Source organism: Diaphorina citri, unplaced genomic scaffold, assembly GCF_000475195.1.
Source record: "Diaphorina citri unplaced genomic scaffold, Diaci psyllid genome assembly version 1.1 scaffold6, whole genome shotgun sequence".
Classification (NCBI taxonomy): domain Eukaryota; kingdom Metazoa; phylum Arthropoda; class Insecta; order Hemiptera; family Psyllidae; genus Diaphorina; species Diaphorina citri.
The window spans coordinates 516,273-534,946 of NW_007377445.1; the positions used below are offsets into that span (position 1 = coordinate 516,273).

General features: G+C 40.7%; 1 protein-coding gene across 1 annotated transcript; it reads left to right on the forward strand.

The window, feature by feature from the left end:
* Window positions 1–23: 23 nt before the first annotated feature.
* On the forward strand, window positions 24–18,177 carry LOC103524702 (myosin light chain kinase, smooth muscle-like). The gene is made up of 14 exons (XM_026819915.1): window positions 24–291; window positions 1,382–1,570; window positions 2,008–2,191; window positions 2,543–2,987; window positions 3,355–3,560; window positions 11,080–11,361; window positions 12,816–13,024; window positions 13,437–13,676; window positions 14,386–14,427; window positions 14,682–14,862; window positions 15,360–15,589; window positions 16,128–16,265; window positions 17,141–17,321; window positions 18,110–18,177. Exons 2-14 carry the CDS (start codon window positions 1,430–1,432, stop codon window positions 18,175–18,177), a joined length of 2,547 nt encoding a protein of 848 aa, XP_026675716.1. The 5' UTR covers window positions 24–291; window positions 1,382–1,429.
* Window positions 18,178–18,674: the final 497 nt, after the last annotated feature.

Here is an 18,674-nt window from a genome sequence, read left to right on the forward strand (position 1 = left end):
ATTATTATAAATCTAACACAGGAACCAGATCAAGGTGCAGAAAAAGACGTTTCCATTGTCAATCGAATTCTAAACTCCAAGCGAAAGCAGCTCGACCATTTGTACACGAATCAGGAGTATGATTTGGAGTCCAAGAAACATTTGATTCAATTCGATGCAGATCTGAAGTCGATCCATAGCAACCTGGATGAGTTGACGTCTCAGCTGAGTGCTATCCAGGACAAGTATACGGGGGACAACGGTGTACAGGCTGCCAGCCTGGAACTGCATTACTTTGAGAAGACTTTACAGGTAAATGACCTAAATTGTATACCTATGTTGGAGGGTGATCATAAAATCAATTTGTTTTTCCCATAAAGATCTGAATTTCTTGAGGAATACTCTCAGAAAAAGATTGTCCCAATACTGTACCTATGATACCACCCTTGATACTTTGTTTCTTTCAGCTCCTAGCAGAACGTATCGAAACGTTCGTCACCGGTGCAGACTCCATCATGAAACTCGAGACTGACACTTCTCACATTGAAACCCAAATCCACAAGCTCAAATTCAAATGGAATGAAAAAACAATATGCTAATCTGATCAGAATCCTTGTTTACAAACTGTACTAGTTAAATCAGCGCCGTGTTGAGATTGTTAAACAGGAGTATATTTACAATCTTGTTGTTTATACAAGTTCTCATCAGTATAATTACAATGTTGTATTTCAGGTGAAGGTGTGGAGAACTTGGGTGAAGGAGTACCACCACGTCTGAAGGAACTGGATGAGAAGTTATCCAAGCTGCTCCATCACTTACTTGACCCTAGCTGCTCTATCACTTACTTGACTCTGGCTGCTAGTAGCAGTTCTTGTTTCTCCCGGCTCAACATGTCTATTATCCTGCGTTGCTTGGCTATGCTGATCCTCATTTCATCCTGCTGCATTACTTTGAGAAGACTTTACAGGTAAATAAATAAACCTTTATTTGGGGGTGATTATATTATTTATAGGTACAATATATACTTATATAAGTTTTAAATAACAGGTAAATGACCTATATTGATAGTATTGTCAACATATAATTTCATGTCAGTAAACGAGGTTTTTTTAAACTGTTGGTATAATGCTGTAAGGGACAGTATAAATATTTGTTTGAAGAGGTTTAATAGAAAGGACTGTAACTGCTGAGGTCTTATCTTCCCGGAACTGAAGAGAGAAGGAACACAGGGTCGAAGAAAGCCAGCCGTTCCGAGAACGAACATTTTTCGTTCAAGATAAAACCACCCCGGGCGGGAATGGAACCCGCAGCCTAGCGCTTACAAGGCAAATGCTCTACCAACCAAGCTAACTAGGGTGGAATGTTTTGCTTATTATAGTAAATTTGTGCTTGTTTATTTCAGCTCTTAGCAGAACGTATCGAGACGTTTGTCACCGGTGCAGACTCCATCATGAAACTCGAGACTGACACTTCTCACATTGAAACCCAAATCCACAAGCTCAAATTCAAATGGAATGAATTGCAAAACCAAGTCAAACACACGAAGAACATGGTGGACGCGAGTGCTCAATATGTTGCCAAAGTGGATGAGGTAAGATGGAAAGAAATAATAGCGGTCGCCTGGTAAACCGCAGATCGTGGGTTCAATTCCAGCCGAATACCGATTTTATGTCGAGTCATATAAATTCTATGCTAATGTTCATTTTATCTTGAGGGTTCGAGAGTTTAGTCTCATCCTAATATTGGGTTATTTTCCTTCAGCTTGGAGGGTATTGCGTCTGTAAGCACTAGTTGGTGAGTTTGAGTCTTGCCCGGGGCGGATTATATCCTCAACAGATAAGGTTCGTTCTCGGAATAACTAGCTTTTTCCTATCCTGTGTTCCTTCGCTCTTCGCTTCCGGGATGATAAGACCTTGGCAGTTTACAGTCCCTTCTATCAAGCTTCTTAAAAAAGCTCATCTTTTCTCCATCTCTATGAATAAATTTATTTAATTTAGACATCCTTTCTCCCTCTTTCGCTGATTCCAGGTGTCCGAATTTTGCAAACAAAATCGCCAATTCCTATCCACGGTAACGATGAAGTCTCATCTGGTCAAATCGCCACAAGATGCTGAGGAACTACTGGTTGAAATCGAACAGTTCCTGCGACCCAAAGAAACTCAGCTAAACGAGACTTTACTAGAGTTGCAACAGCTAGCTTCTCATAGTACTGGTAAGAAGGGGGGCAGATTCCTCATGCAGGATAACTGAATTAGAACATGTTCATTAATTTGTTTTACTTATATCCTTGAATGCCTAGGGGGGACGTAGGGCCGTAACATTTAGTTCAACAGTTTCATATTGCACCGCCTTTTGAAGAGGTACATATTTCATAGGTTCCTTAACAATCCGCCAGTCAAGAAGGGCCATGCATCCCACTAAATGTTGTTGTTGTCGTCAAATGTCGGGAACTTGGCCATTAGGTCATTCTCCCACGATGTTGTTGCTGGACTTTAGTGCAGGACAGAAAGTTTTATTTGATTACATCAGTGTTTCTTGAAAAATAACTATTTACTCATTTCAGGCGGTGACATCGAAACGAAAATCAACCAAATCAAAAACGACCGAGCGGAACTGAACGAATGTTTCGCGTCCCTCAAACAAGAACTACAAGAATTGGCCAATCAGAAACCAGACCAACAGGAACCCACCAATGAGAGCGCAGCACCAGAACCCAGCCAATCAGGCACTGTACACAATATCCCGATCACACGCGAAGACACACCGGAGATGGCCGAAACAAAACCCGAGGGCGTCCGAAGTCCGATTTTCGAAGATGCCCGAACGGATAGTCCAAAACCAGGGCCGGTACATTCGGTTCACATCGAGGAGATTGAAAGCATACGAGGTGAAAGTCCGGCCCTGGTGAGTCCTGAGGATATAGTGCCGGTAGCTAAGGCGCCTGTGTTTGTGGAACCGCTGAGGAATTCTGTTGTGGAGGAAGGAGCCAAGTTTACGTTCAGATGCAAGTGAGTGATCAACTAGGATATTATTGTAATCTTTTTTAATATAATAAAATAAACTGGTTTATATGTATTATTATTTTTTTTAAAAGAGGTTTGACAGAGGGAACTGTAACTGCTATGGTCTTACCGTCCCGAAATTGAAGAGAGAAGAAAGACAGGATAGGAGAAATCGAGCCGTTCCGAGAACGAACCTTATCTGTATAGGATAAAGTTCGCCCCGGATGGGAAATGAACCCGCGACCTAGCGCAAACAAGGCAGACGTCTAGTCCGTCTCTCTTTTCTATTTCCCAGAGTGTCCGGTAGACATTAAAAGGCAAACGGTCTACTCTTCCAGCTAACTAATCTGGCTCTCTCTTTTCTATTTCCCAGGGTATCTGGATTCCCAACTCCCGAGATTTCCTGGCTCAAGGACGGCATCTCTATTAAGAACAACTTGGACTATCAGACCAGCTACTTCGACGGCCTGTGTACGCTCACCATTGATGAGACCTTTGCCGAGGATTCTGCCAAGTTCACGTGTACTGCAAAGAACAGCTCTGGTGTTGCTGAAACGTCAGCATTTCTATCTATAACTGGTGAATAACAGATTTATTTTTGGGTTTTATTTGTTTTGTGTGTTTGTACTTTTTCCATGAGGATGGCGCAAAACACGGAACGGTGTTATATTTAGCTATTTTTTGGGGTTTCTTGTGTATTTAGGGTTTTGCGCTATTCTCCGTTTGAGACACATCGTTGTTGAGCTTTTAATGTTTTGGGTTTTCACTGCACACATAATTCTGTTTTTGGGTTTTCAAGTTGAGCTTGATTTGCACACATAAGTTACTGTTTTGGGGATTTTATTGTTGTGTTTTATTCGTAACGTAGGTAGGTATTATTATAGTTTTTGTTTTACATTCTCTTCTCTGTCCTGTACTCTTTTATCTATTTCAAAGTCTCTCTCTTCCTTTCCCTTTCTTTCTCCCCCTCCTCTTTTTCCTTCCCTCTCTTCCTCCTTTCTTTTATTCCTTTATTTCAATGTGCCTTACTAGGTATTTACAATGTCCTGTTTGTTCTTAATATTTGTTAAATTTGTGTAGTGCATGGCTTTCTGTGTATATCATTTTTTCAATCGCCATTTCATGCTTTTTTGCTGATGGGAAAATGGCAAAGATAGGCACCAGATACTGTACGTTTGGGATGATTTTAGAAAGTAAATGAAATTTTCACCCCTTGTGGCTTGGTCTTGCCAATTTATACTGGCTGGCTTAAACCAAACTTTTCAATAAGATATAAGATACTAATAAAAGATGATAACTTTTTTGTGACATTTAAACAGATTTCAAAACCCAGCTTCTGGAGCAAGTAACAAATTAATCCAAATAATAAAATTATATTTTCTACCTGTTGTAAATTTTTTCCAGACTGGAAGTAAGCAACTAAATTCAACCCTAGAAGGGTAGACAGTAAAATTTACTCACAGCTAGTTTGTTTTCGTGATAATTCTTTTTTTTTTTAATAATAAAAAATAATGTTTTGAAACTTGAAACATATCCATTTCATATTCTCCATTTCAGTCGCAAAAAATCGCTCTTTTTTCATAAGTGAGTGAACATTACGTCTACCTAAAAAACAGGCTACCTTTCTAGGGTTAAGCCCCGAGACCTGTTCCATGAATTTAACTATACTTACTTTTCGGTCGGCGTGCTGGCCGGTGGCCTTTACTCTCAGAAGGAAAAAGAAAATATTCTTGGCCTTTTTCTTAGAAGAAAAGAAAATATTTTCGTTATGCGAGGAATGTGTAGTAGGTGCTAATTTTGAAATAAGTCCTCCGTGGAATAGGACTCAGATCCAGTCTTTTATGTATTTATTCCTCTTAAAGAAGCGTTATTTACTTTCTGAACGACTCCTGTCATCCTTTCAAGTTTTTGTCCATTAATTTGATGAAGAACAGCTCTGGTGTTGCTGAAACGTCAGCATTTCTATCCATAACTGGTGAATAACAGATTTATTTTTGGGTTTTATTTGTTTTGTGTGTTTGTATTTTTTCCATGAGGATGGCGCAAAACACGGAACGGTGTTATATTTAGCTTTTTTTTTGGGTTTCTTTTGTATTTAGGGTTTTGCGCTATTCTCCGTTTGAAACACAACGTTGTTGAGCTTTTAATGTTTTGGGTTTTCACTGCACACATAATTCTGTTTTTGGGTTTTCATATTGAGCTTGATTTGCACACATAAGTTACTGTTTTGGGGATTTTATTGTCGTGTTTTATTCGCAACGTAGGTATTATTATAGTTTTTGTTTTACATTCTCTTCTCTGTCCTGTACTCTTTTATCTATTTCAAAGTCTCTCTCTCCCTTTCCCTTTCTTTCTCCCCCTCCTATTTTTCCTTCCCTCTATTCCTCCTTTCTTTTATTCCTTTATCTCAATGTGCCTTACTAGGTATTTAGAATATCCTGTTTGTTCTTTATATTTGTTAAATTTGTGTAGTGCATGGCTTTCTGTGTATATCATTTTTTCAATCGCCTTTTCATGTTTTTTTGCTGACTACCAGGCCATGCTAGAAGTCTATCAGACCTTCTTCCAGAACTTCTTACAGGTAAACTATCTATGTATCTATCTATTGGAATAGAAAATTCTCAGTCCTGCAAAGAACTCTTAGGACATGATTTCCTAAGCATTCAAAACGAAGACCAAGCATAAAATTAAGAGATATAACATGGGATATGGAACAAGCCATCCCAGTTAGTTAAGAAGGTAGCGCGCCTGCCTTGTAAACGCTTGGTCACGGGTTCAATTCCCGCCCTTTATGATTCGTTCTCGGAACGGCTGGCTTTCTTCTATCCTGTCCTCCTTTCCTCTTCAATTTGTTGACAATAAGACCTCCTTTGTACCGTCAGCTTAACTCTATAAGCCCATACACAAAAAGCCAACTCTGAGCCTTAGGTGTACTGCCCCAAAAGATGTTTTTTCTTCTACCAAACCTCTTCAAAAACTCATTTTTTGACCTTGTTTTGTTTGTTTGACCTTGTTTAGACTGCGAGAAAAAAGGACTTTAAGCTTATCTAGGAATCTACTAATCCTTTATACGGTTTCTTCTACCAAACCTCTTCAAAAACTCATTTTTTGACCTTGTTTTGTTTGTTTGACCTTGTTTAGACTGCGAGAAAAAAGGACTTTTCAGTCTCATTCTTTTTTTTTTTTTTTTTCGAATTAGGCGCTTTAACACTTTTGTGATAAGGTCGTTCGCGCCGGTCAGTCTCATTCTGGTAGTATAAACAGGGTCATATTTTATTCAATTTTTGTTCCCAGCTTGAGAAGAACATATCTGAGATGACACACGAGGTAAATCAAACAGGTCAAGAAGCGGCCAATGTCCCTATCTATTTTAGGTACTCTTTCCCAAATAAATATAGGTACAATTTTGGTATGACCTAAAAATGCATGGTTCTAGGTACCTCTCTAGCGGTTTTTACTGTCATTTTGTGTTTGCATTTTTGAGTTAATGTTTCTTTTGTAGGATGTAAGCTTGTAAGCTCTAATAAGTTCATGCCATGGGTTTGTGTTTATGGTAGATTAGATCAGTGTTTTGCGTAGATTAGGAATCTTCCTATATGTGTCCTATGTTTGCATGCAGGTACCTACCTATACATATACCACTCAATTTTAAAAACGTCCACAATTTTTTCCAGGGGAGGTGGGTTTAATTTACGCCAGATCAGAAATCACTTGCTTACATTTTTTTACTTTCCATTTTATCTATCAGAATTTTTCAAAAATCAGTAGCCCAAAAGACTAAGAAAATGAAGAAATATATTGGAACATTGTTAAGGAATTTAAACATACCTTGAGCAAATGGCTGTAATATTGGAACATTTATTTATTATTTCCCATTCCTGTCGGGCACATTTCCAGGCACGGAAATATCTTCCGCCAAGGTAGAACTTGACGGGGCATTGCCAGAGCCTAAGTTCCTCGTACCTTTGCCTCATGAAGCCATGGTGAGAGCGGGCCAAAAACTGAAGCTGCAATGTGAAGTGGAACATTTGGACAGCTCTGATGACACGCGAGTGACTTGGTTGTACAATGGAAAGCCAGTGACGGACAACAGTCTCCCGGAAGTACCCCCATCCAGCTACTCTGCCGCGTCAGTAGCAACCCTCTGCCGACGATAAAGTGGCTGAAAGATGGCGTCGACTGTCTGGCGGGTGAAGAAGAAGGTCGTCACTACAGGACGTCTTATCGGGACGGTGTGGCCGTTCTAGAGATACTGGAACCGTCCCGGGAAACGCCCGGCGTGTATGAGTGTCAAGCCACCAATCGATTAGGTTGGTAACATTTCTTATCATTTGCCATTGGATAAGGGTAAATCCATTTTGTGAATGCTCCTTTAGTCATAGTTTTAATTAAATCGTGAAATTTTTTCCTGTAAAATCAAAAATCAGTGATATCTATTTTAGGTACTCTTTCCCAAATAAATATAGGTACAATTTTGGTATGACCTGAAAATGCATGGTTCTAGGTACCTCTCTAGCGGTTTTTACTGTCATTTTGTGTTTGCATTTTCGAGTTAATGTTTCTTTTGTAGGATGTAAGCTTGTAAGCTCTAGTAAGTTCATGCCATGGGTTTGTGTTTATGCTAGATTAGATCAGTGTTTTGCGTAGATTCGAAATCTTTCTATATGTGTTCTATGTTTGCATGCAGGTACCTACCTATACAACATATACCACTCAATTTTTTCCAGGGGAGGTGGGTTTAATTTACGCCAGATCAGAAATCACTTGTTTACTTTTTTTTTTTTTTTACTTTCCATTTTTTCTATTAGAATTTTTCAAAAATCAGTAACCCAAAAGACTAAGAAGATGAAGAAATATATTGGAACATTGTTAAGGAATTTAAGCATAACTTGAGCAAATGGCAGTAATATTGGAACATTTATTTATTTCCCATTCCTGTCGGGCACATTTCCAGGCACGGAAATATCTTCCGCCAAGGTAGAACTAGACGGGGCATTGCCAGAGCCTAAGTTCCTCGTACCTTTGCCTCATGAAGCCATGGTGAGAGCGGGCCAAAAACTGAAGCTGCAATGTGAAGTGGAACATTTGGACAGCTCTGATGACACGCGAGTGACTTGGTTGTACAATGGAAAGCCAGTGACGGACAACAGTCGGGATGTGAAAGTGAGTTTGGTGTTCTAATAACATAAATAAACTCGTACCATACTTTTCAAGGGGTTTAACTTCACTATGTAGTGTATAACTCAGGTTTTTATGGGAGCAGCATGTGATTTGCTGAAATAATCACCCATCCAAATGCTAACCAAGCGCAATGTTGCTTAACTTCAGTGATCCATTGGGAACTGGTGCATTCAATGTGCTGTTTCCGCTGTGTTATGGGTTATGGCTGCAAGTGAAAAGCCAAGTTGAAACGCAAACGGAAAGCAAGAAGGGTACAAGTCATATTGGTCAAAAGATAGTCGAACAAAACCTATCCTATTAGAAATTCTTAGAAGCTTAACCCATCCTTTAGGGCCTTTCGCCCCTACAGCTAAGCATCGGAGTGGGCTTTCGTGTATGACCCATGCCGACTTAAACATTCTGTCTAATTTCCCCAGACTTTCTCCGAAGACACCAACCTCACACTACTCATATCCGAAGCATTTCCAAAAGACGCTGGTACCTACTCAGTCTCCATAGAGTCCCCCGCTGGTTCCATCACCAGTTCTTGTAACGTCTCGGTCAAAGGCCTTCTCCCCAGCGAAACATCCGACACTGAAGCCACGGAAAATGTAGAGCCTGTCAAACCTTCCATATCGTCGCCACTGAGAGATGTATCTCTGTTTGAAGGCGCCCAGGTGCTGCTGGACTGTGTTATAGTGGGAAGCCCTGAACCAGAGGTAAGTAGTTCCCCTGATCGTACTTTGTTCTGAGGTTGATCACCCGGCCCAGGTATATTAACAGGAAGCCGATAGTAAACTTTATGGAAATTTTCGTTGTCTGTATGCTCTATTTTGTCATACCTGTAGGGCCAGCCACTCACTATCAGGTAGACCTGACAGGTACACCTAATCAGATCCGCCTATTAGGTCTACCTGATATCTGATGGTGAGTGGCTGGCCAAAAGATAAACAAAATTTGGTTGCATGTCCAGGTGATTTGGTATCACAACGGCCGACCGGTGAAGGAATCAGGAGACTTCCAGCTTCTGTTCAAAGGAGACAAGTGCTCTCTGCTCATCAAGGAGGCATTTGTGGAAGATGGAGGCGAATACAAGGTGGTGGCTATAAATTCTGCCGGTGAAGCTTCGTCCTCCTGTAACCTTACAGTGCAAGGTAAGAAATTCAGCTTACAAAGGATGTGGAACGTAGCGTGTCTGTAGGTAGTGTACAATACACCAGGGCCATATTTAGGGGGGGGGGGGGGGTCCTCGGACCATTTTTTGTTCCCGGTAAGAAATTCAGCTTACAAAGGATGTGGAACGTAGCGTGTCTGTAGGTAGTGTACAATACACCAGGGCCATATTTAAGGGGGGGGGGCTCCTCGGACCATTTTTTGCTCCCAAAATGAGTCATACCTAATACTAAATATATCGCTATCGCTCTATAATTTCGAAGATCCACCCCCCCCCTGATAATCTACTCTTCGGGTACTTGCCCCTCCCCTCCCCCAAAGACTCACTACAGAATAGATTATGCAATGTCTAGTTGTCTAGCTTTAACTCCACTAACATGAATAGTTAATTGTGTTTTTGACTGCACTAACATGAATAGTTGAATAGTTAATTGTGTTTTTTGACTGCACTAACATGAATAGTTGAATAGTTAATTGTGTTTTTTGACTGCACTAGCATGAATAGTTGAATAGTTAATTGTGTTTTTTGACTGCACTAGCATGAATAGTTAATTGTGTTTTTTGACTCCACTAGCATGAAGAGTAATTAAGTTATCTGGGTTATCTTTATCTTACAGTCATAAGTCAACAGAATGAGCCGGTCGCTACTCGTCAGAGTAAAGTAGCTACCCCAGCCGCTCCCACTCTGTACGTTTGGGATGATTTTAGAAAGTAAATGAAATTTTTACCCCTTGTGGCTTGGTCTTGCCAATTTATACTGGCTGGCTTAAACCAAACTTTTCAATAAAATACTAATAGAAGATGATAACTTTTTTTGTGACATTTAAACAGATTTCAAAACCCAGCTTCTGGAGCAAGTAACAAATTAATCCAATATAATAAAATTATATTTTCTACCTGTTGTAAATATTTTTCCAGACTGGAAGTAAGAAACTAAATTTAACCCTAGAAGGGTAGACGTGAGTAAAATTTACTCACAGCTGGTTTGTTTTCGTGATAATTCTAGAGGAATGTGTAGTAGGTGCTAATTTTGAAATAAGTCCTCCGTGGAATAGGACTCAGATCCAGTGTTTTATGTATTTATTCCTCTTAAAGAAGCGTTATTTACTTTCTGAACGACTCCTGTCATCCTTTCAAGTTTTTGTCCATTAATTTGATTGTTAAATCTTTGTTTGCTCAATAAAACACATTGCATTGTTCTTTGTAACATTTTCAAAACGAGGTTTTTATTTTGTACTTCTTTTCCCTCCCCTAATCGTTCAGAAATTAAAAACGACTCTTTTATTGTGCACATATTTCAACTTGCACTAGCTAGTCAAATAATGAGAGCTAGATAAGTGGGAGGACGCGGGTTCCCAACCGAGGCATGTAATTTCATCCTCTTCACCATAAAAAATTTGGGGGAACCAATTCACTTGTATGTATACAGTTTTGGAAAATTGGACCTAGTTAAGGTAGTACTTATTTTGTGATGGATAAAATACAATAATGGGACCGCCCCTGGTGGTCCGATTTCAATGCAAATTAAAATCCAGGGTTTTTGAAGCATTTTGAGATGATCTTAACAAATTCTTTAGCAAAAATCAAGAAGAATAAATTCCTGTGTCATTAGCTTAAATAAATATGTGATCATAAAGGGGATATTGTCTCCGCTTAGGCAGTAAAACAAATAATAATAAAGGACAAAATTATTGCCCAAGGCAATCTCCACCGCCCTATTCCCCGCGAGACGTGTCTCATGTGTTTGCCCGCGGCCCTTTTCCAGAGTGTGAACCCGGTGAGCAGATCACGCCGCCACAGTTTTCCCTAAAACTCCAGGACGTTAAATTTTCCCCCGGGAGTACCCCCATCCAGCTACTCTGCCGCGTTAGTAGCAACCCTCTGCCAACGATAAAGTGGCTGAAAGATGGCGTCGACTGTCTGGCGGGTGAAGAAGAAGGCCGTCACTACAGGACGTCTTATCGGGACGGTGTGGCCGTTCTAGAGATACTGGAACCGTCCCGGAAAACGCCCGGCGTGTATGAGTGTCAAGCCACCAATCGATTAGGTTGGTAACATTTCTTATCATTTGCCATTGGATAAGGGTAAATCCATTTTGTGGATGCTCCTTTAGTCATAGTTTTAATTAAATCGTGAAATTTTTTCCTGTAAAATAAACAAGCTGGGCCCGTCCCTCCGGGAATTATTTAGCCCGTAGTTTATTCGATCAGTACCTATGTACCTACCCAATTTGTTTAATATTCAGTTTATTATCATTCTTGATTTGATTTTTTGATTTTACTTTCATGTAATGATTTAAAATCAAGACTAGAGCCCGTTCTCCCTTTATTCCCAATATAATGTTTAAGTCACCCATCCATTTATTGGCCTTCCTCGGCGTAGCTTAACATAGGTAACGCTAAAACCGGTCTTAAATGATCGACTGAAGTGTTACCTAAAACTTTCTCGCTTTGAGTTCATAGGTCGTCGCGAAAAATTTCAAGACTAGAGCCCGTTCTCCCTTTATTTCCAATATAATGTTTAAGTCACCCATCCATTTATTGGCCTTTCTCGGCGTAGCTTAACATAGGTAACGCTAAAACCGGTCTTAAATGATCGGCTGAAGTGTTATCTAAAACTTTCTCGCTTTGAGTTTATAGGTCGTCGCGACAAATTTCGAGATCAGAGCTCATTTGTGTGAGAAAATGTGAAAAAAATCCCCCAAAAACTAGTTTTTTTGGTTTTTTGGCTTTATGGTTTTCTGGACAAAATTTGCACCACCATTTTCGTGTTCCTGGTAAAAAGACCTTTAATTTGATATATAGGTCGACTAGGTTTGGATAAGTCCTTCTATGGGAACAGACAGAGTGACAGACAGACAGACAGACAGACAGACAGACGACACCGAAGCGAATACAATAGTCCGTCCCTTATACCTTTTTATTACTATTGTAATAATAAAGGAAGGACGGACTAAAAATCAGTGATATCTATTTTAGGTACTCTTTCCCAAATAAATATAGGTACAATTTTGGTATGACCTAAAAATGCATGGTTCTAGGTACCTCTCTAGCGGTTTTTACTGTCATTTTGTGTTTGCATTTTTGAGTTAATGTTTCTTTTGTAGGATGTAAGCTTGTAAGCTCTAATAAGTTCATGCCATGGGTTTGTGTTTATGGTAGATTAGATCAGTGTTTTGCGTAGATTAGGAATCTTCCTATATGTGTCCTATGTTTGCATGCAGGTACCTACCTATACATATACCACTCAATTTTAAAAACGTCCACAATTTTTTCCAGGGGAGGTGGGTTTAATTTACGCCAGATCAGAAATCACTTGCTTACATTTTTTTACTTTCCATTTTATCTATCAGAATTTTTCAAAAATCAGTAGCCCAAAAGACTAAGAAAATGAAGAAATATATTGGAACATTGTTAAGGAATTTAAACATACCTTGAGCAAATGGCTGTAATATTGGAACATTTATTTATTATTTCCCATTCCTGTCGGGCACATTTCCAGGCACGGAAATATCTTCCGCCAAGGTAGAACTTGACGGGGCATTGCCAGAGCCTAAGTTCCTCGTACCTTTGCCTCATGAAGCCATGGTGAGAGCGGGCCAAAAACTGAAGCTGCAATGTGAGGTGGAACATTTGGACAGCTCTGATGACACGCGAGTGACTTGGTTGTACAATGGAAAGCCAGTGACGAACAACGGTCGGGATGTGAAAGTGAGTATGGTGTTCTAATAACATAAATGAACTCGTACCATACTTTTCAAGGGGTTTAACTTCACTATGTAGTGTATAACTCAGGTTTTGATGGGAGCAGCATGTGATTTGCTGAGATAATCACCCATCCAAATGCTAACCAAGCGCAATGTTGCTTAACTTCAGTGATCCATTGGGAACTGGTGCATTCAACATGCTATTTCCGCTGTGTTATGGCTGCAAGAGAAAAGCCAAGTTGAAATGCAAACGGAAAGCAAGAGGGGTACAAGTCATATTGGTCAAAAGACAGTCGAACAAAACCTATCCTAATAGAGATTCTTAGAAGCTTAACCCATCCTTTATGGCCTTTCGCCCCTACAGCTAAGCCTCGGAGTGGGCTTTCGTGTATGACCCATGCCGACTTTTTCCCCAGACTTTCTCCGAAGACACCAACCTCACGCTACTCATATCCGAAGCATTTCCAAAAGACGCTGGTACCTACTCAGTCTCCATAGAGTCCCCCGCTGGTTCCATCACCAGTTCTTGTAACGTCTCAGTCAAAGGCCTTCTCCCCAGCGAAACCTCCGACACTGAAGCCGCGGAAAATGTAGAGCCTGTCAAACCTTCCATATCGTCGCCACTGAGAGATGTATCTCTGTTTGAAGGCGCCCAGGTGCTGCTGGACTGGACAACAGTCGGGATGTGAAAGTGAGTTTGGTGTTCTAATAACATAAATAAACTCGTACCATACTTTTCAAGGGGTTTAACTTCACTATGTAGTGTATAACTCAGGTTTTTATGGGAGCAGCATGTGATTTGCTGAAATAATCACCCATCCAAATGCTAACCAAGCGCAATGTTGCTTAACTTCAGTGATCCATTGGGAACTGGTGCATTCAATGTGCTGTTTCCGCTGTGTTATGGGTTATGGCTGCAAGTGAAAAGCCAAGTTGAAACGCAAACGGAAAGCAAGAAGGGTACAAGTCATATTGGTCAAAAGATAGTCGAACAAAACCTATCCTATTAGAAATTCTTAGAAGCTTAACCCATCCTTTAGGGCCTTTCGCCCCTACAGCTAAGCATCGGAGTGGGCTTTCGTGTATGACCCATGCCGACTTAAACATTCTGTCTAATTTCCCCAGACTTTCTCCGAAGACACCAACCTCACACTACTCATATCCGAAGCATTTCCAAAAGACGCTGGTACCTACTCAGTCTCCATAGAGTCCCCCGCTGGTTCCATCACCAGTTCTTGTAACGTCTCGGTCAAAGGCCTTCTCCCCAGCGAAACATCCGACACTGAAGCCACGGAAAATGTAGAGCCTGTCAAACCTTCCATATCGTCGCCACTGAGAGATGTATCTCTGTTTGAAGGCGCCCAGGTGCTGCTGGACTGTGTTATAGTGGGAAGCCCTGAACCAGAGGTAAGTAGTTCCCCTGATCGTACTTTGTTCTGAGGTTGATCACCCGGCCCAGGTATATTAACAGGAAGCCGATAGTAAACTTTATGGAAATTTTCGTTGTCTGTATGCTCTATTTTGTCATACCTGTAAGGCCAGCCACTCACTATCAGGTAGACCTGACAGGTACACCTAATCAGATCCGCCTATTAGGTCTACCTGATATCTGATGGTGAGTGGCTGGCCAAAAGATAAACAAAATTTGGTTGCATGTCCAGGTGATTTGGTATCACAACGGCCGACCGGTGAAGGAATCAGGAGACTTCCAGCTTCTGTTCAAAGGAGACAAGTGCTCTCTGCTCATCAAGGAGGCATTTGTGGAAGATGGAGGCGAATACAAGGTGGTGGCTATAAATTCTGCCGGTGAAGCTTCGTCCTCCTGTAACCTTACAGTGCAAGGTAAGAAATTCAGCTTACAAAGGATGTGGAACGTAGCGTGTCTGTAGGTAGTGTACAATACACCAGGGCCATATTTAGGGGGGGGGGGGGGCCCCCGGGACCTTTTTTGCTCCCAAAATGAGTAATACCTAATACTAAATATATCGCTATCACTCTATAATTTCGAAGATCCACCCCCCTGATAAGCTACTCTTCGGGTACTTGCCCCTCCCCTCCCCCAAAGACTCACTACAGAATAGATTATGCAGTGTCTAGTTGTCTAGCTTTAACTCCACTAACATGAATAGTTAATTGTGTTTTTTGACTGCACTAACATGAATAGTTAATTGTGTTTTTTGACTGCACTAACATGAATAGTTAATTGTGTTTTTTAACTCCACTAACATGAATAGTTAATTGTGTTTTTTGACTGCACTAACATGAATAGTTAATTGTGTTTTTTGACTGAACTAACATGAATAGTTAATTAAGTTATCCGGGTTATCTTTATCTTACAGTCATAAGTCAACAGAATGAGCCGGTCGCTACTCGTCAGAGTAAAGTAGCTACCCCAGCCGCTCCCACTGAAGAAGAATACACTCTACCCAAGTTCACGCAGCTACTGACTGACGTTCTTGTGAGGGAAGGGGATAACGTGTTATTGGAAAGCTGTGTTGAGGGCAATCCGACTCCCAGTGTGAAATGGACGTTGAATAATAAGGACATCGTGTATAATGATCGAGTAAAGGTAAGTTGACCCTTTAATTGGGCAATTGCCCCAAGGGGATGGGTTAAGCTTATACGAATCTACGAAAGGTAAGTTTTCTTGGTGTGTTTGTTCAATATAGTTCTCACGTATTTAACAGAACTTTATGTGCTGAATTATTATTTTTTAAGGGGTCACTCTATAACTGCTAAAGTTTTCAGTAATGGGGTTTTTTACTCTCCATTTGATGACAAGCTATCCGCCTCCTCACATTAATCTCACCTAGCGTGATTGGGAAAGTCTAGAAACAAGCGATTGCCCAGATGGTCACGAACTCGTGTACATAAATCACCAGTAACATTCCGTCCAGTAATATTCCAGTCCAGTTGGACAAAATGCATTTCTGTACAGCTGCGAAATTTAATTGATTTTATCCAACTAACTGACTGAAATTTTACTGAACGGTAGTGGTGTTTAGTGTTTACTCGAGACCAATTTTCAGACTACTTGCTGGTCTCGTGTATTCCAGCTATAAGGACTTTGATCTAATGCCCAACGTTTCATTTTCCCCCTTTTCCAGAGTGAATTCAACCCGGAAGACGGCAAGGCCACACTGTCCATCTCGAACGTGACCCAGCAAGACCGGGGCCTGTACACGGTGCGTGCAGACAACTCACTGGGCGAATCCAAGTGCTTCTCTCACGTCATAGTGAAGAGTGTCATGATAAATTTCCCTCTCAGTTTTTCCGGGTTCAACTCAGCGTCAGCCTCTATTGAAAAATCCCCTTGACAAAATGAGACTGTTCAAAATTCCAAAATTAATGTCTCTGAAACTTCAAAATAAATGTCTCTGCCTCCTCCGCACTGAATACATAATGAACACCGGTGGGCGGAGGGTTCAAGGTGCTTGTCTGAGGAACAAGAAGGCACTGGTTCAATCCCAGCTCGAAGCATGGAACATTAGGCGAGCCACTCACTATCAGGTAGACCTGATCAGGTCCGCCTGATTCCAGATGAACACACAAACATTATCTTTTATTTGAAATTTTGATCAAATAATGAAGCTCTAATGGTTAGTCTTGATAGAAGGTATTAATTTGCAAATGTTCACTTTAAAATGGTGATACTAAATTTTTGTGTCGCTCCTGGGACTCGATTCCTAGCCCCCGAATTAGGAATCCACCATTCTTCTGAGCGACTGGGGCTGGTTACTTTAATGTTTAAAATTGTTTAATGGTTGGTAAAATATCAACTGAGGCTAATGCCTCGCTTAGTGTTTACCACTCAAGAGTCTATTATATCGCCGACCTTGTCGAACAAACTACTCTTGACGTAAGGTACACCTGATTAGATCCGCCTGTCTGGTCTATCTGATAGTGTGTGCTCATCAGGTATCAGGTAGACCTGACAGGTGGACCTTTTCAGCCGTACCTGTCAGGTCTACCTGATAGAGAGTAGCTGGCCTTAGATCCAGAGATGATACTGCCAGAATGATCGCCAACTTTCGTGTGGAAAAAGTCCAAGGTTTGGGTCGGGGTGCTGTTTTTGGGTTAATTTTTTTTTCTATATTCGAAACTTCTCATGTGTTTCCAGATCAAGTGGCTGTTCAACGAGGAACCCATCTCCGGCAAAGACTTCCTGATCTCAACCAGTGGCGCCAGACAAGTGTGTAGTATACCCACTGCGCCTATGTACCTCAGTGGCGGTCGTATAACCTGTGTGGCGGAAAATGAAGCTGGTCGCGCTACGTGCACTGCTCAGCTAACAGTTACAAGTATGTTTGTTTTTCTTTTATGTTTATTTGTTTGTTTGTTCCCATCAAAACTATTGTTATAATGGAACAACTTGTTCTAAGCTGACAGTCTAATAAAGCACTACTTATACTTAAATCTCGTTCTTCAACTCTACTTTTCCCCACTTCTATTACACTTCGTCGGTGCGAGGTTTCCATCTTGTGTTTTACCGCTGCATTTCCGTCCATATTTGTTTTATGCGCCTATTTATTTATTAAATTGCTGAGCTGGCAAAATCCTGAAAAATGTCAACCGATGTCAACCTGTCAACTCATCTCCAGCATTCTTGTGCCAATGTTAAGTGTGTATGAAATAACGTGTACCTATGCTCAGGGAACATTAGAGGGAATGGTTTATTTCAGAAACCTCCCATTAGTATCGACACTATTTCATGAAATTTCTTATGCCGAAATATACAATATTTCACGAAATAGTGCCGATTCAGGAATGAAAGAAACAAGCTGGGTCCGTCCCTCCGGAAATTTTTTAGCCCGTAGTTTATTCGATCTTGGTTAAAGAATACCTATGTACCTACCTAATTTGTTTAATATTCAGTTTATTATCATTCTTGATTTCATTTTTTGATTTTACTTTCATGTAATGATTTAAAATCAAGACTAGAGCCCGTTCTCCCTTTATTTCCTATATAATGTTTAAGTCACCCATCCATTTATTGGCCTTGCTCGGCGTAGCTTAATATAGGTGACGCTAAAACCGGTCTTAAATGATCGACTGAAGTCCAGCATTCTGTTCCTGTTCGTTCCTGCAGTTCGACCGAACAATATTTCACTATGTCAAAAGGCTCTGCAGAAACTGGCCAATTTGAGGCTCTCCTAAAAACGTAACGTTTAAAACCGAGGAATTTACCGGCACCCGGCTCTTCAATTGCAGCATTATGTTCCTGCAGTTCGACCGAACAATATTTCACTATGTCAGTAGGCTCTGCAGAAACTGGCCAATTTGAGGCTCTCCTAAAAACGTAACGTTTAAAACCGAGGAATTTACCGGCACCCGGCTCTTCAATTTTATGTGTCGATCAAATTTCACAACACAACGCCACAGTCGAGAGCTGAGAGCTAACATGGGGGGTCAATGACACCTGGGCTCTAGGTGTTTATACTCGAATTTCCCTTTTGAAAAATTTATTTCTGAAAACAAATCATAAAAACAATGTTCAGCTTCATCTTGATTTTCATCGATGCATTTTTCTATCTCGAAAATAATTTCTGGCACCGTGTCATGGGATCAAAATGCTGTCATCCTAGAACGTAGGTGGAGAAAGTAGAGAGAGTTGTGTGCGCTCTCGGTGTCAAATTCTCGAGAACTTCCTCAAA

Excerpts from the sequence above, each read along its gene's own strand:
- LOC103524702 (XM_026819915.1), top strand. The coding sequence starts at position 1,430 with ATGAAACTCGAGACTGACACTTCTCACATTGAAACCCAAATCCACAAG. Across the intron at positions 1,571-2,007 it reads ATGTTGCCAAAGTGGATGAG|GTGTCCGAATTTTGCAAACA; the intron begins GTAAGATGGAAA and ends CGCTGATTCCAG. Across the intron at positions 14,863-15,359 it reads CTGTAACCTTACAGTGCAAG|TCATAAGTCAACAGAATGAG; the intron begins GTAAGAAATTCA and ends TTTATCTTACAG.